The sequence below is a fragment of the Myxocyprinus asiaticus genome, chromosome 2, assembly GCF_019703515.2.
Source record: "Myxocyprinus asiaticus isolate MX2 ecotype Aquarium Trade chromosome 2, UBuf_Myxa_2, whole genome shotgun sequence".
Classification (NCBI taxonomy): Eukaryota; Metazoa; Chordata; class Actinopteri; order Cypriniformes; family Catostomidae; genus Myxocyprinus; species Myxocyprinus asiaticus.
This window is the reverse complement of record NC_059345.1, coordinates 20,892,700-20,910,481: the sequence shown is the minus strand read 5'-3', so window position 1 is coordinate 20,910,481 and position 17,782 is coordinate 20,892,700. Positions and strand designations below refer to the sequence as shown.

Here is a 17,782-nt window from a genome sequence, read left to right as displayed (position 1 = left end):
GACAGTCACTTAGGTGGAGAAATATTGAATTCAAACTATGAGTAACCTCTAAAATGTATTTAATAAAAATTTACAGTTATGATACAACACATTCATTTCAGCATATGTTTATTGGTTCTGTTTTTAATGTAGATTTACATTACTAATGAATTTCAAACCAAAGATTACAAAATCTAGTTCATTGTTATCCAGTACTATATATAAAAAAGCTTAATGTAGTTTATAAAAACACTTTCGATTGTCCAAAAGAGGGAAAAGCAATTGTTCAAAACTGAAAAATGTTATGCTTTGGATAAACATTTTACATAATCCAAATAATGCAAAAATGTGCACAGTTTATTTTTAGGAAAAAAATACATGCCAGTGCTGTTTAAAAAGATGATGAAAATTATGAAACAAATATAAAAAAAGATTACATTAGAAAGCACATTATGAAACTGATGTAATCAAGAAGCATTAATACAATTTGTTCAGTCTTTATTTGAACATCTATTGAACAGTCTGATTGTAGTTTTTTTTTTTTTTTTTAAGAGTTCTCAGCAAACGTGTAACTCTATTTTCCTTTTTGTGTTTTTGATCAAATTTGTCTTGTAAGTTACAACCTCACTCAACTTGATTTACATTTGAAAAATATTAAAAGTAATTATCATTCTATTGAACTTTATAATCATTAAACAATTATCAAATGTCAAATGCTCATATTGCGCTACTTTGTGTGATTGATGTGATTTTTTATTTTTTTATTTTTATTTTTTTACCGCTCTGGATAACTAACAAAAAAATGTAGAGAGTTACAAAAAATGTAAAGACGGTATTTTACAGGATTCTCGTAGTTTATCATTAAATCATAACCGTGATCAGTCAGCAACTATATTAAATGTATTATCTCTGTAATTCTTCTTTCTATGCTAGTCATTTGAGTGTAGGTAAATGTCTGATTTTTTTACTTTTCTGTACCACACACAGTTTTTCTTCTGATGTCTGTGGGAGGACATGCAAACGAACGGCCTCACCACCACTTATAACAGGGAAAATTCACAATGAGAATTAGACAAAGATCTCATTAGACCTCTCTCACTCACACACAAGAATCAAGCACAGCTTTTTACTGAGGAAAAGATAAAATGGGATCAGCAGAGACAGAAGGTCAGTAAATGAGAACTACACCATAGGAATTTCAGATTTGACCTATGACCTCACATTAATCAACCCTGCTGGGAACAATCTTGATCACAATAAAAATTAGATCAAGGGCATCAGGTAAAATACAATATCTCTTATTGCTTATAGTGTTAATATTGAAGATGTTGATAATTTTCAGCACATTTAGCTGTACACAACCTGAGTAAAAAAACTGAGATTGTAAAGAATTATTTAATTTCTCTATATAAAGCAAAATTATAGTAAGTTGCCATGTTATTTATGTCTCAACTGAAGAGATTAAATGTATTTATTATTAGATATGACCTAGTATGCCATTTTGACCCCATTCTGTTTTAGGTGCTATTCTCCCCCTTCTTTTCTACTTGCCAAATTGTGCAGGAAATAAAACAGTTTTATATAGTACAGAAAATTATCGTACATGACACACATACAAACAAACACCTGTTAAGTTTAGAGACTTCCTTTTCCTGCCCTGCGAATTAACGACATATGGCACACAGCCAAGACACAAGCACACAACAATTATGTATTGTGTGTACAAAATCATATTGGGAAAAAAAAGTATGCCATACATACACACAACAATTATATTGCTGCAGTATAACACTGCAAAGATGAGTAAATTCACAAAAAATTACAACAGAAGTAAATTTATAACAAATGTATTTGTATTTAAATTGATGTTTTGTTTCAAGATAGATTCGAATCAACAGCTCTCTGCATGGAAACAGCACAATTCTGGTATATTCTAAAACAAATTTGATAGCCTTTTTTATTTATTTAAACTTTGTGGTCTTAAATGTATTACTATGAGAGAATAGTAGTTTCAGTAAACAAAATGAAAATCGGAAACATTTTCACTTAAAATTGGAATTTGAAATTCGAATTGAAAACATTTGTACTTTGAATTCCACGATTTCTTAAAATGTGTGCTTGCAGTGCCGACAGTAAGCTGAAAGATTCCCTTTTGGATTTTATGAGACTGCTGACAAAAAATAACAGCTCCAAGACATTAGTGAAGATTTGCATTTATGTGTGTCTCTAGCCTGCATAGGGATAAGACAACAGAACAGCCTGTTTGGCTCCAAGCTCCAATGTCTTTAATGACACCATGCTATCCACGGCTAGATTTTCTGCATTTGTGGTAACACAGACTTGAGCCTTAGCTGGCAGGTCACTATTAGTGAGTGTCATGTTAACAGCAGCATATCCCCAGTTTATGGCAATGAGGAAGCGTTCACTCTGGTCCCAAAGGCGGAGAAATGCTAATGCAGAGGGAGAACTGTAAAGTAACACAAATTCACCGTGCAGAAGAGCACGCTCTTTCCCCCTTAGATCACTAAGTGCTTTGAAGAAATCACGCAATGCAATACGCTCCTCCTGCAGAGTCTAAGTGAGAGAAAACCAAGATACAAAGATGAAGAGAGCAACAGAGAAAGAGAGAGAAAGAGAGAGAGAGAGAGAGATAGAGAGATGCAATATGTTGGTTTTAAAATTTGTTATAAGTACAACTATTTGTTAAAAATAGCAATGTGAATAATGAAAATGTACCTTTGCTGTTGCATTGGCCTCATCTGCTGGGCTTTCCAAGTCCCACATTGCTTTAAGTTTTTCCTGTAAAGGAGGAATCATAAGTCATCAATTTTAAAAATATCAATAAAGTAAATATTAGCATACTTAAGTGTATTTATGTTTCTGTTTAGCTTACACAGCATATTAACCACTTATGAGTATTGCTGGCTTTCTTTGCTAAGGTTTATGGTCTATGCCTGGTAAACTTATCAATAGAGAACCTCGTTCCATCTGTTCTATTCAAATTTGACATGATTGACATGTAACGGGAATACGTATTTAAAATACAAAATATAAGTAACTGTATTCCACTACAGTTACAATTTAAGTAATTGGTAATTACAATACAGTTACATTCAAAAAGTATTTTGATTTACTGAAGAGATTACTTTGCATTTTATTGTCATTTGTTTCATTTAATATTTAGTCCTTTCAGATGGAAAACATTTATTCATATAAATGATGCGATCCAAAGTGCATTTGAACAGCGGTGAAACACTTTCTTATGATGTGTTACATTCATACGAGCAGACAGAGAAGTACGTTTGAAGTAAGTTTGGAGCACAAGAAATAGAAATAAACCTTGTGAAAACTGTCAGCTTTACGCTAAGCTAAAATGCTATTTTTAGCCAGTTTACATACACGTTACCAGGCACAATCAGATTTTTTTATCAAGAAAATTCACATTGGATCATAATTTCTTTTTTCTAGTAAGACCTTTGATATTAGGGCAAAAATCATATTCTTGATAATAATTTTTGTATTATTTTCCTGTAAAAATATCTAAAAATCCTTAAAACGAGATCAATTTGATTTATCTTGTTTTAGAAACAACACTGCATAAGATATTTAGGTTTTTCAGAGAATGTATTTTTTACATGTGTGTTTTGTCTTACTGCACTGGCAGAGTTTTTAAAGTCAAAACAAGTGAAAAAATCTACCAGTGCTGAAGAAGTAATCCAAAGTATTTAGAATACGTTACTGATCTTGAGTCATCTAATGAAATACGTTACAAATGACATTTTACCGCATGTATTCTGTATTAATTTCAAAAGTAACCCTCCCAACCCTGGATATGATGCAATCCAAAGTGTGCTTGAACAGCAGTGAAACACTTTCTTAAGATGCGTTACATTCATACGAGCAGACAGAGAAGTAAGTTTGGAGCAGAAGAAATAGAAAAAAACTTGTGTAAACTGTCATGTGAACATTTAGCTTTATGCTAAGCTAAAATGCTATTTCTAGCCATTTTACATGCACCTTTTACCAGGCACCATCATTAAGAAAATCCACGTAAGATCATATTGTCTTTTCTCTAGTAAGACTTTTGGTATTAGGGCAAAAATCTTATTCTTGATGATAATTGATGCATTGTTTTTTCTGTAAAAAAAATCTAAAAATCCTTAAAAAAAAATCAATTTGCTTTATCTTGTTTTACACTGATAAAAAAATAAATAATTTGTGGTGAAGTAAATATAGCAGAAAATATAAGAACTTTATACATTGAATAAGTTAGTTTAAGCATGAACTTTAAAACATTACGTAAATTCTACATTTGTACTCAATTCAAACATGTAAAAATGAATGCTCTAGCTTATAAGTAAATATTATATATGATTGTTTGTTATCATTACAATGCATCATCATGTCCAATCCTAAAGTAGAAACCTTGTCATCTTTATTTGCTAATTTGAGTAAATTTCGCAGTTAAATTAAATAAGTAAATTTTACTTAACTTTTGGAAGCTGGCGTTCCCAGCATGCACCGGGCTTGAATAATTAATTAACTTGCATGGTTTCACTGTTTGCAAGTTGATTTACACTTTTTTATTGTTGATTTCATGTTATGTTTGGTAACTTCGTATTCTGTGAAGTCTGAAGCTCATTTTCTACTCAAAATTACCCGTTCATGTTCAAAAAAAAATATCTGTTGATTGTTACTGTCATGGTGTTTTGTGCACCAAGTGTTGAGTTCTGCATGCGCAGCTCTGAATCTTACTTCTTTCACCAACAAGGAAGATGATGTTTTTTTCTATCAGACTTCATAACATGCATTAATGGTCTCTGATGAAGGCTTCTGTGTGTTATGTGGTATAAGACTAAGTATGTTAAAAATGCATGGAAATTCTAGTACACTTTTAAAAGCTTGACCTAATTCAGTGCTATATTGCTTAAGTCAGATGTACAAACAAAGAGTGAGTAAAGCTTACTTCAAACAGAGAATATTAGAAAGCAAGCTTTACTTGGGAATTTCTCATTAAAGCCACCAAGAATTGTGTGTAGCCTTTACTTGAAAATATGGTCTGTTAAATTTACTAGCAATTTCTGTGTGGAAATTGTTTCCTAGGTTTTTTTTTTTAAAAAGTTGCATAAGAGATTTGGTCTTTTTTCAGAGAATGTATTTTTTACATGTGTATTTTGTCTTACTGTACTGGCAGATTTTTTTTATTGTCAAAACAAGTGAAAAAATCTACCAGTGCTAAAAAATTAATCCAAAGTATTTAGAATACGTTACTGACCTTGAGTAATCTAACGGAATACATTCCAAATGACGTTTTAGAGCAAGTATTCTGTAATCTGTAGTGGAATACGTTTTAAAAGTAACCCTCCCAACCCTGCCTGAAACATCAAATGTGGAGCCCCCAATTTATTTATTTTTTAAATAAAAGTAATAACACCATCTCCATTAAGTAAAAACACTAAAGTTGTGCATTTCTTTTACAATTTTATGGTATTTTAGACCTTATTTACCTCTAAATTACTCAATAACTCCATTCATGTTCATACATAATAAGCACATTTTATGTAATCTTCACTTAAAAAAAACCCTTAATTTCAGTAAATGGTAAGATTGTGAAAACATCAAAATATGTCATGCATTGGGGATCTCTGGTGACATCAACTGAAATAAAAATTTTAATTACATGAAAACATAACTATGTTCAGTAGATGGCTTCAGTGCTCCATGCATTGACTGATCTCAATAAGCCAATGCTGAAACAAACTTCATTTCTAGATATTATCACAATTTATGCATTGGATATATGTTTAGACATTATAAAAGTCAATTATTTGTAGAACTGTAGCATTTTTATTTTTTATTTTTATTTTTTGGCAGACACTAAGTGTAAATAGCAACAAAAATTTAAAAAAGTGCAAACAGTGGTAAATGCTATTTGCACCCCTAATTAAATACTAACATACAGTATAGGGCATCCCTGCAGTGGGTTTAATGTGTTTTATTAGAGTCTACAGACATCCTACACCAAACCCTAAAGCTAATCCTAACATTCCCTTACACAAAATAACCATGGTTTTTACTACAGTAACCACAGAATCACCATGGTATTTTGTAGTAAAATCAAAGTAACCACAAAATTAAACATGGTTACTATATTAATAACATATAACTTATATTAATTGTCATGTATTTATGTGTTTTTGTTCTGTTTTGTGTTAATGTTTTTTATTTTGGAAGTTTAGTTCCTGTTTTATAGTCATGTGTTCCATGTCATGTTATTTCCTGTTTCCCTGCCATGTCATGCGATTCCCTGTTTCCATGTCACGTGTCTTGTTTTCATTGGTTTATTGTCTTGTTATCTTGTTTATAGATCTGTCTGTTCATTGGTTGTCTTGTTACACTTGTCCACGTATTTATACCCTCATGTTTGCCTTGATCCTTTGTCAGGTATTATGTGTTGTAACATTGTTTGGTAGACAAGTCAAGTCAAGTCAAGTCAGGTCAAGATATGTCAAGTTATGTTATGTTATGTTAAGTCATGTCAAATCAAGTTTCGTCAAGTCTAGACAAGTTTATGTTTTGTTCATGTTTGGAGTCACTGTTTTTGGATTTCACATTTGTATTAAACTGCACTTGGGTTCTACACTTCATCATCATCATCTGCCTGTCATTGCCAGCATCGTTACAGAATACCTGACCGCAAAATGAACCCAGCAGTTCAGCTTCTTCGTTTATGTCAGGGTTATCGTCCCCTGGAGGAATATGTAGAGGGCTTCTGTGCTCTGGCCAGCAGAGTTGACTTTAATGAGATTGCCCTCAAGGACTGTTTCTGTTTTGGGCTGAATGAGCTGGTCTCCTCCCTGATGCCTGACGATTTGAGTACCTACAGCCTGACTCAGTATATCGACCTTGCCCTACTGATAAGTGGTTCACCGTTCACTGTGGGGGAGGTGGATAACGAGCCAGAGTCCCTCGTTACAACCACCAAGCCAGAGTCCCACGTCATGACTGCCGAGCCAGAGTCCCACGTCACGGCCGACGAGCCAGGGTCCCACGTCATGGTTGCCGAGCTTGCGCCACCTTCTGCCCCGGATCCTTAGTCTGCTCCAAGCCATGTCACAGACACACCTCGGCCTGCTCCATGCCATGTCACAGCCATGCCTGAGTCTGCTCCATGCCATGTCACAGCCACACCTCGGCCTGCTCCATGCCATGTCACAGCCACTCCAGAGTCTACTCCATGCCATGTCACAGCCACGCCTGAGTCTGCTCCATACCATGTCACAGCCACGCCTGAGTCTGCTCCGTGCCATGTCACAGCCACACCTCGGCCTGCTCCGTGCCATGTCACAGCCATGCCAGAATCAGCTCCGTGCCATGTCACAGCCACGCCAGAGTAAGCTCCGTGCCATGTCACAGCCACGCCAGAGTCTGCTCCATGCCATGTCACAGCCACTCCTGAGACTTCTCCATGCCATGTCACAGTCACACCTGAGTCTGCTCCATCCAATGTCACAGTCACACCTCAGCCTGCTCCATGCCATGTCACAGCCACTCCAGAGTCTGCTCCATGCCATGTCACAGCCACGCCTGATTCTGCTCCATGCCATGTCACAGCCACTCCAGAGTCTGCTCCATGCCATGTCACAGCCACTCCAGAGTCTGCTCCATGCCATGTCACAGCCACGCCTGATTCTGCTCCATGCCATGTCACAGCCACGCCTGATTCTGCTCCATGCCATGTCACAGCCACATCCTGGCCTGCTCCGTGCCATGTCACAGCCATGCCAGAGTCAGCTCCGTGCCATGTCACAGCCACACCAGAGTCAGCTCCGTGCCATGTCACAGCCATGCCAGTGTCTGCTCCATGCCATGTCACAGTCACTACTGAGACTTCTCCATGCCATGTCACAGCCATGCCTGAGTCTGCTCCATGCCATGTCACAGCCACACCTTGGTCTGCTCCGTGCCATGTCACAGCCATGCCAGAGTCAGCTCCGTGCCATGTCACAGCCACTCCAGAGTCTGCTCCGTGCCATGTCACAGCCACACCTCAGCCTGCTCCATGCCATGTCACAGCCACGCCTGAGTCTGCTCCATGCCATGTCACAGCCACGCCTGAGTCTGCTCTATGCCATGTCACAGCAATGCCTCAGCCTGCTCCATGCCATGTCACAGCAACGCCTCAGTCTGCTCCATGTTATGTCACAGCAAAGCCTCAGCCTGCTCTATGCCATTTCACAGCAAAGCCTGAGCCCATCACAATAATGCCTCAGTCTGCTTCATGCCATGTCACAGCCAAACCACAGTCTGCTCCATGCCATGTCTGAGCCAAGCCCCAGACTGCTACATGCCATGTCACAAGCAAGCCTTTGCTCCACAGTCCAGGCCCACCTCTGCTCCACTGTCCTGGCCCGCCTCTTCTCCACTGTCCTGGCCCGCCTCTGCTCCACTGTCCTGGCCCGCCTCTGCTCCACTGTCCTGGCCTGCCTCTGCTCCACTGTCCTGGCCCGCCTCTGTTCCACGGTCCAGGCCCGCATCTGCTCCACGGTCCAGGCCCGCCTCTGCTCCACAGTCCAGCACTCACGCCTGCCACGGCCAACGAGTCAGCATCCACGCCTACCACGGCCAAGTCAGGATTCTGCTGTTCTGTTTTGTTCACGTTTGGATTCACTGTTTTTGGATTTCACATTTGTATTAAACTGCACTTGGGTTCTACACTTCATAATCATCGTCTGCCTGTCATTGCCAGCATCGTTACATTAACACATGGTTAACTGCATTAAAACATGGTTACTACAATATTCCTATAGTAAAACTATGGTTAATTTAACCTAGATCAAAATTCGGAATTGAACTCGGGTTGTCTTCACAAAAAATACACATCTATACCGTCATTACACCCCATGCTACTGCAGCAATAAAAGGGGTGCAGTTTGTCTTCAATTTCTCTGTTTTCACCAGACTATTGGAATGCAAATAGCTGCGCTGTTGGCAGGTGCTTTTTACACCTAGCGCAAATCATGCTTACAGTCAAACCTGATGGTGTGCAGCTCCCACACCTAAGTGTAATCTTTCTCACAGTGAGTCAGACTAAGACTTTGATTTGACCTTGAAGTGTGTGTGTGTGTGTGTGTGTGTGTGTGTGTGTGTGTGCATGCACGCGTGTGTTTTCTGCATTGTGACTGATTGATTTTTATTTGACAAAATAATTACTCTGTTATAGTCTAACCTATTCATTTCTTTGTGTGTGTGTGTGTGTGTGTTCTGCATTGTGTCTGATTTATTGATTTTTATTTGCCAGAAAATAAAATTGCTCTGTGTTATATAGTCTTACCAATTTATTTTCGATGGCAGGTCAGATTTAACCCGAACATTATGAACAGGGGACTGTTTGATAAAACCACCTTGATTCATCTAATCTAGTCTACATTTTTTGTGTGTTCAGGTGGCAAGTTTAAGAAAAGGTTACCAAGCCTTGTACCGCTCAGATTAAGGAAACCATTTTTATAACAATCAAAACAAAATTGATTTCTGTCAAAAATTATCCAAACAGTGATTAAGGGTTAAAACAGGTCTTAGCATCTCTTGAAAAATACTGAACTTAAACTTTACCAATAAACGTATATACAAGACAGGATAATTATATACGTAAAACAAAAAAATATTTTTAAAAAATGATATCCCTCTAAACAAATACTGATTCAACCAACCACTTAGATATATATCTATCCATGCTGTCATTCACTCGAATATCTCCGTTACACACTACTTACCCCTGTCTTCAATCCGACCTCATCCCCAGCATTAAACACAGGCGTGCCCGGCAAGGTGAACAGCAGGGTCTGAAAGAGCCTTACAGGCACTGCTGGAGTCCTAGAAGCCAGACAGCCCAGGGTCCGTCCACTCAGGCTCCAGCCCAGCCTGGTCTGGGGATGCATGGAGTAGAGTTCCTGTATTGACAGGGCTTGGGTTTCACCGGACTTGCCCAGATCAGGCAGTCCCGTCAGAAGCAGGTCGACACCTGAATGGTTCAGCAGTACAGAGATGTCATGCACAGGAAGACCAGTGACGGAGCCTATCAGAGCTCTGTTAGAGGGATGAGAGAGAGAGAGAGAGAGAGAGAGAGAGAGAGAGAGAGAGAGAGAGAGAGAGAGAGAGAGAGGGTATGTGAGAAATGTAGTTAGTTTTTACATAATGCTCTTATCCCTATATGCTAGACTAGCACCAAACCAGTATGACTATGCTAGACTAGCAGATAAAAAAAGCCTGAACCAGAAAGAAAAAACATGCTGGTCTAAAATGGTATTTTCAGTAGGGAACTCTGCATGATGCCAAATTGCACTACAAAAGGCCTGATCCTCCTTAAAAGTGTAAAAAAGAATTGCCGTTTGATAACGGGAAATAAGACAATAAACAAAATAAGATGGACATTTTCCTGTATTGCAGATGTGGTGAGACACTTTCACCAGCCTAAGGCAGCAAGCAACAGTGCTCATAACCCTTTCTGGCCAGCAGGCGTCCCTATTGCATTACAGTAAACAAATTTGCCACATATACCATACATATTATGATTATTTCTTAGCTTATGACTACAAACACATACGTTTTTTCAGTCACGTTAGTTTTGTTGATTATATCTTGTATAGATGGCCAGGTGCTCGTTTTTGCAATATCTCCCAGGTCAGACAAGGAAATGCCATTGAATCCTTTATTTAACCAGTACACACATGCTTCCTAAAAGAAAAATAATGAATATGGCATATAATATTTAGACAAAGCTTTAGGCAGATAAGACAAATTAATTGGTATTATACTGTATGTACTTTTTTGTATACATATTGCAATTCCATTTTCTAAAATCTGGTATAACTTTAATATCATGGATAGGGTCTTACATGTTAGGCTCTTAAGTTAGGCTTCCCTCTTTCTAATATGTGCTAACAATATTTTCATCTTTACATCCCCTTATTCATCATCCACATAAAAATGCCTCCCTCTACAATTTCCTGTATTTATTTATTTTTTTTATCAGCACTTACTTTGAGTTTCTCAGCAACAGAGGCAGTATTGTTGAACCAGGCTGAAACACTTTCATAGTTAGGTGTTAAATCCAGCACTACAGAGATACCTATGAAAAAGAAATGGACACCAAGGGAATGTAAAAAAGAGACAGAGAAGGGAAAAGGGGATATAAAAGTTAGCTAATCTTTTGTAAGAAATAGACACCAAGGGAACATAAAAAAGAGACAGAGAAGGGAAAAGGGGATATAAAAGTAAGATAATCTTTTGTAATTAAGTTCACACAAGTAGGTTTACACAAGCAAAACATTTGTATTGTAGCGTTCAACTTCCATTACCATATGCAAAATCTCTAGGCTCTTGAAAAAAACAGCAACACACATATTCATCACAGTCATAGTCTTCAATCTCACTGGCATCTAAAAAAATTTTTCTTTTTTTGTACATACTGTAGTTGAAGGATCTCAATCATCTACTGGCACTTCTCTGCTTTACCTCAAAAAAGTGAAACAGAGCGTCCACAACACAAAGCCAGAGTAAAGCAAATCTAGGATAAAATCTTAAAGCTAAAGAATAGTCTTTTCACACTCTTACCAGATATTGTTTCTTTCAAAATACTAAAGTCGATAAACAGCTTACTGTGATGGAATTTTGTTTAAAGGATAAAGCAGACTACTAATTTAAGTGACTAAGGTAGTTCAGTTGTGAATATTCTCTTCGTGCAACCCCTCAAATCACTATAATAGAAGAATCAAAACACCAATCAAAAATGTCCAATAATTCAGGTCAGGTCTGTTTAGGGACCAGTTTTAAAGTTTGAATGGGTGACATGGAGGATAATAATGATGTACGCACATAGGCGGAGCGTGTGTAAGGCATGGTAAGGCTTAGCCTTCCCTTGGCCAGTAAACTGTCTCAGTTCCCCCACCTCATATAGCTTATCAACTTTAATTACTAGCGGGAAGGGAAAGCTGATCCTAGATCAGTGGCCTTGGCCAAATTCATCATAAAATGTAAATCGCTTGAGTCACTGCGTGGGTTGTCTTTATTTCTGAAAGAATGTAACATTTTAAAACAAATATAAAATAATGTAGTGCAATTCTTACATTAATACATATTTATTAGATTATATTTGCATTGAAACGAGTGTATCCACATTTGTAACATTCCATTCCTTGCATCCATTCACATTTAAATCAATAGCATCCAATCAAACTCGAAACGATCCAGCATGGAGATGACTGAAAATATTTTCATCATCGTTCCTTGAGCTTGTGAAGAAGACTCTCTCTCCACTGGATTTTATTTTAATTTCCAAAACTTTAAATCAACTGCATGACATAAGCCTATACTGTAGGTGCGGGACCACCTTTAACGGCGTATGCAGGTGCAAACGGTTCCGTTTTTATTTTTTATTTTGCTGCGTTAGCAAAGAGTGCTATTACATAGTATTTAATTGTCTGTTATGCCGATAAAATAAATCGTGCATATCTGCTTGCTGTAGCCAAATATTGAGTCGCTAAAATAATTATTCACATGAGTAGCATACTGGCATCTGTGTAAACAAAAATAATAACCATTTATTCATCTGGAAGGTTTTGTATGGAGTGTGAACATTTACAGTTGGAAGTAGATGCCATTTAATGAAATATTTTGTCTTGAATGCAGGGGTTAAATTGAGATTTTGGAGGTGGGGAACATTAAAATTGTGTGATTACTGTTATAACACCCATTCAATTAAAAATATGGGTGTCTAAATATGTATATTCAGAGGCCTGTATGGTATTTCATAGAATATATTCTAATACCATACCCTGCAAATGCCTTTCCCTGCAGTTCGTTCACCCTCCGACCTCCGCCTATGTGTACACAGCTGCTCTATGACATTTTAGCAAGACTTCAATATTCAGAATTCACAAGATACTCATAAGAGAAAGAACATCCAGATGAAAAAGTCACCCTTTTTATGGGCTTGGTCCAGCAGTGTTTCCAGTTCATTCTCAGTGCCTACTTCAGGTTTAATAGATGTTAGTTTCAGTGTGTTGAGCTGGTCTGCTTGCACAGTGTGTATTGGACCCAAAACAAGACCCTTCACCTTCATCTGTTTCAGATAGTCCAGCTTCTCCTCCACCCCTACAAATAGTGATGGGGGAAAAAGAAGTGAAAACATCAACACATCCTGAAACCTGGGCCTGTTTTCTCATTATTAATCTGCAATGAACACAGCATTGTTTGTAATACTGCCCAAATAATGTATTCCACAATCCACATCTGAAATATCCTTGATGTGTTTTGGCCACAGCATGTCTGTGCAATTTGCAATTTCTGCCATATTCTGCAAAAATCATAATAAGCAAACTAAAACGAATATAAAATAACAAAACACAACAGCTAATGAGTTTTTGCCAAGTTACTACTTATAACCATTTCGCATAGGGTGACTACTTCAAGGAGCAGTGGGCAGTTTAATACTGTTCATTCCAATAAACAAACTGTTATTCATATGGAAAACCCAAAAAGACATATCCATTTGTCTCACCTTTCAGTCCTTTGTCAGAGAAAGCATTCACATCAGATATCTGGTAGAGAAGACCTTTGTTCCACCAGTTCATTTCAGGGATGGGTTTACAGCGTGGGGCCTGTAGTATGATTACTACTGCCCCAGCTAACATGCCAACCCAGCCGAGCCAGAACAGAACTAGCAAGATCCAGCGAGCCCGAATCCATCTGGGGAGATGCATGGATTTACTGTGAGTGGAAGAGTCTACAAGCCAAATAGGCAGACAGATACATCATTTTATTTTTCATAATGGTCATATTGGTTGCATACCCAGCTGTACCAGCAATTTTCATTAACTCATCTTTGGAGAGGCAGGTCAATTTAGCTCCAGTGTCCTCTTGGACCGTGACCTTCACACAGCCATTTTTTTCTTTCATTTGCTGCTTTTCCAGATCCACCTTGTTCAGTTCTACGTCCTTCATTTCTCTTTGTGCACGGTTAGACAGGTTTAAAGACACTGGATTAAAACAGAAAATGTATTAAAAAAAGTTTTAGAAATAGATTAGAAACAGATTAAGCCTAGATTGTGACAGATACAAACACCTACATCTCTGGTAATGGTTGTTAAAGATTGTATTGGATAAAGAAAGTGCCCCCATACTGCACTGTAATTAATTTTTCTTCAGCCAGCCAGTTTTAAAGACATTTTAATCAGTATTTGCTTTAAGGAGTTTTTGTGACAAGAAGAGGAGGACATTTTATGTAAAGTGTATTAATTGTATTGGCAACCATAAAGTGTTAATAGTAAACAGAACAAAAAGCACATTGGCTGTAATACAACTAGGCTACTCAGGCAAACCTGTCTCTGCAGATGTATGCTATTAATACTTTTTAATACTATGCTAAACTATTAATATTTTAAAATGAAGGTGTCAACACTTATATATATATATATATATAAAAACTCAAATGAACAATAAATAAATAATAGAAAACAAAAATGTGTTCTTAAGAATGCATAAATACCTGCACAATGTTCAAAGGAGTTGTCTGCATTGTTGTTGGGCAGCTCAGTGAAAGGTTAAAAGACAGCCTACGTTTTGTGGTCAGTTATAAAGGACTTTATTTGCACCGCCCCTGACAGCTACAACTAGAGTGTCATAGATTTCTGCAACCAAATAAAATATTTTAGTGTTTAATTACACTGTAATTTTTTTGCACATAAAATGAAAAAATAAAAAATAAAAAATTATAATAATTCACCTACACAATTTCCACCATTCCAAATCACAATATCCATATTATGCCATATTAGTGAGTCTGAGATAATTTTTCTTTTAGAGAATAAGTATTTTCATTACAATTACAGGCTGAAACACAGATGAGCTTTTTATTATCTCACTACAAGTTATTATAACAAAATCAATTACTCTTGAAAAGCATATTTGTACTAAAGTAATAAATACTTGCTATTGAATCTTTGCCATCTTACATGTCACATCACCTGCCAGCTGAACCAACACAACTCTAAAACATTCTCAAAGACATATCTTCCCTGTACACTATTCTGCCTCTTTCCCTCAGATGAACAATACCAGTTGAGGGGAAGAGGAAGAGTCTGAGGACTGTGGTTTATTTTTTCTTTCAGTACTCAGCATGGGGTTCTGAGGTTTACAGATCCTCTCCAGGGGTCTGGGTGGACCTTCCTAAGCCTGTCTGATCCTGCTCTCCATAACATATTTCAAAGCCATGAGAAAATATGACAGAGCAGAACCAGATGGAACTGGTTTCATCTCATTTTTTCTTTTACCATGTTTAATGTAACTGTTTAGTGTACAGGCTTTGAGGATTCAGTAGAATTGTGTTGTTTGAGGAGATGCAGAGTTGACGCTCATTCTAGTTTGGGTCACTGAGTATTTCTTGAACCAGTCCAGCTCCAGTGCTTTACGGTATATTACATAGCCTTAAATATCTATGAAGAAATTACTATTTAATTTGGCTGTCATGCACAATTTATACATGTGTGTGGAGTGGGTGATGCATGGTTAACAATGAAAGGCTCTGTCATCTATGTGATTAACCTCCATTTTGAAGCACTATTGCCAAGAATTTAAAAATAAACTGCATGCCTAAACCACATATACACATGGGTTAAGATAATATGGCTATATTGCATGCTCTCCTCTTGCTCCTTATGAGGGAATTCGTAAACTTCACTCGCTTTTATACACTTTTAAGTTGGCTGTTTATTGTACAAAGTCGAAATGTAGGCTTGTGCAGGTTCAGGGTGTGGAGTGTCCTCTAGTGACAGTTTGTGACTGGGCAGAATGTGACTGCACACTGGAAATATAGCACAATAAAGAAATCATGTAAGACTACCGACTAATACAAGACAAAAGTATGTCTTTCTTTGTGCACTCTGATTGGCTATTTGGAGGTGAAACGGTGCAATATTAAAAGATGATTGTTTTGCATGAAATAGAATACACAGCATTTTAATGGGCTAACAGGTACTTTCAAAGCCCAAAGCTACCAAGAGCTGACCCCAGAGAGAAGCCCCTTCAACCAGTTGGGCTAAGAGCTGACTTTACAATCCAAAACATGTTCAGCTGAACCCCAGAACAAAACCCCAGCTAAAATCAAATGATTAAAACACAAAAGGAAAAATATCTAAAACAATGGACAGAAGCAGCAGCAAACTTAACATAATAAATGGCTTTTATCTCCAATTTTTCTTACTCTATTTTATTGTATTTTTGGATCTTTTACTTTAACTGACTGTATATGTGTGTAAATGTGTATGAATGTTGGGTACAACTGGGCTAAAGGCCCCCTGTGGTAAAAGGCACTTTTGATTTTATTTTCTCCCAAAACACTAAACAGCAACAAAAACTACCCCAGTACTTTCCTTAACACCTGTTTGTCATTGTCAAAATATTTCCAACCCATGAGATCATTGCGTGCAATGCCTAAAGTTTTATTTTTTGATAATTTGATGCAAAATGTAATAATTTTTGAAATGTTGCAAATGCATGTAGCTATTGTGAATCCATTAAATTATCACATTTATTTTTAGACAAAATACTTATTTATAATGTTCAGTTTTGTGATTAAATAAAAAGTTTTTAATAACTGTCCAATAAGTGAAAAAACAGTATTTGGGGTAAAAAGCCCCCCTGTTGCAGGGGTTAAAGGCCCCCAAACTAAGTTTGCTGCTGGAAGAGGTATTAGGGAGGCCAGCAGGGGGTGCTCACCCTGCAGTCTGTGTGGGTCCTAATGCCCCAGTATAGTGATGGGGACACTAAACTGTATAAAAAGCACTGCCCTTGGCCTGGGTAGCTCAGTGAGTACTGACACTGACTACCACCCCTGGAGTCGTGAGTTTGAATCCAGGGTGTGCTGAGTGACTCCTAAGCAACCAAATTGGCCTGGTTGCTAGGGAGGGTAGAGTCACATGAAGTAACCTCCTCGTGGTTGCTATCATGTGTGGTTCTTGCTCTCTGTGTGGCACGTGGTGAGTTGTGCGTGGATGCCGTGGCGAATAGTGTGGGCCACCACACGTGCTATGTCTACAAGCCATGTGATAAGATGCGGGGATTGACGGTCACAGAGGCAACTGAGATTCGTCCTCCGCCACCTGGATTGAGGTGAGGCACTACGCCACCAGGAGGACTTAGAGCACACTGGGAATTGGGCATTCCAAATTGGGGAGAAAAAAAAAGCGCTGTCCTTCAGATGCAACATTAAACCAAGGTCCCAACTCTTTGTGGTCATTAAAAAAAAATCCTAGAGCACTTCTTGTAAAAGAATAGGGGTGTAAACCTGGTGTCCTGGCCAAAATCCCCCCACTGGCCCTTCTCAATCATGGCTTCCTAATAATCCCCACCTATTAACTGGCTCTATAACTCTACTCTCTCCTCTTCACCAATAGCTGGTGAGCGTACTGGCATACTATGGCTGCCGTCGCATCATCCAGGAGGATGCTGCACACTGGTGGTGGTTGAGGAGAGTCCCCTGTTCACTGTGTAAAGCGCTTTGAGTGTAGTGTCATAAAAAGTGCAATATAAATGTAACATTCATTCAATGTAAAGCTTTTTTTTACCATGCCAATAAAGCTATCTGAATCTTGAATCTCATCTCAAAATCTCAAAATAAGGATCATTCTCACTTATACATAATAATAATTTGTTACATTTATATTGTTACATGCGCTTTTCTAGACACTCAAAGCGCTTACAGTAGTGCAGGAGGAGTCTCCTCAACCACGACCAGTGTCCAGCATCC

The 17,782-nt window shown here is 37.8% G+C and overlaps 1 protein-coding gene across 2 annotated transcripts; it reads right to left on the bottom strand.

The window, feature by feature from the left end:
* Nucleotides 1-562: 562 nt before the first annotated feature.
* Nucleotides 563-17,271, bottom strand: LOC127453768 (4F2 cell-surface antigen heavy chain-like). 2 transcript variants are annotated; one of them, XM_051720465.1, is made up of 10 exons: nt 14,766-17,271; nt 14,525-14,666; nt 13,829-14,015; nt 13,538-13,725; nt 12,958-13,131; nt 11,019-11,107; nt 10,583-10,713; nt 9,753-10,065; nt 2,716-2,778; nt 563-2,553 (listed from the first exon to the last, which is right to left on the bottom strand). In XM_051720465.1, the coding sequence occupies exons 3-10, from the start codon at nt 13,978-13,980 to the stop codon at nt 2,206-2,208; spliced, it is 1,458 nt and encodes a 485-aa protein (XP_051576425.1). In that variant the 5' UTR covers nt 13,981-14,015; nt 14,525-14,666; nt 14,766-17,271; the 3' UTR covers nt 563-2,205. The 2 variants fall into 2 exon arrangements, with proteins under 2 accessions (XP_051576425.1, XP_051576417.1); XM_051720457.1 differs by having other exon boundaries at nt 14,525-17,271.
* Nucleotides 17,272-17,782: the final 511 nt, after the last annotated feature.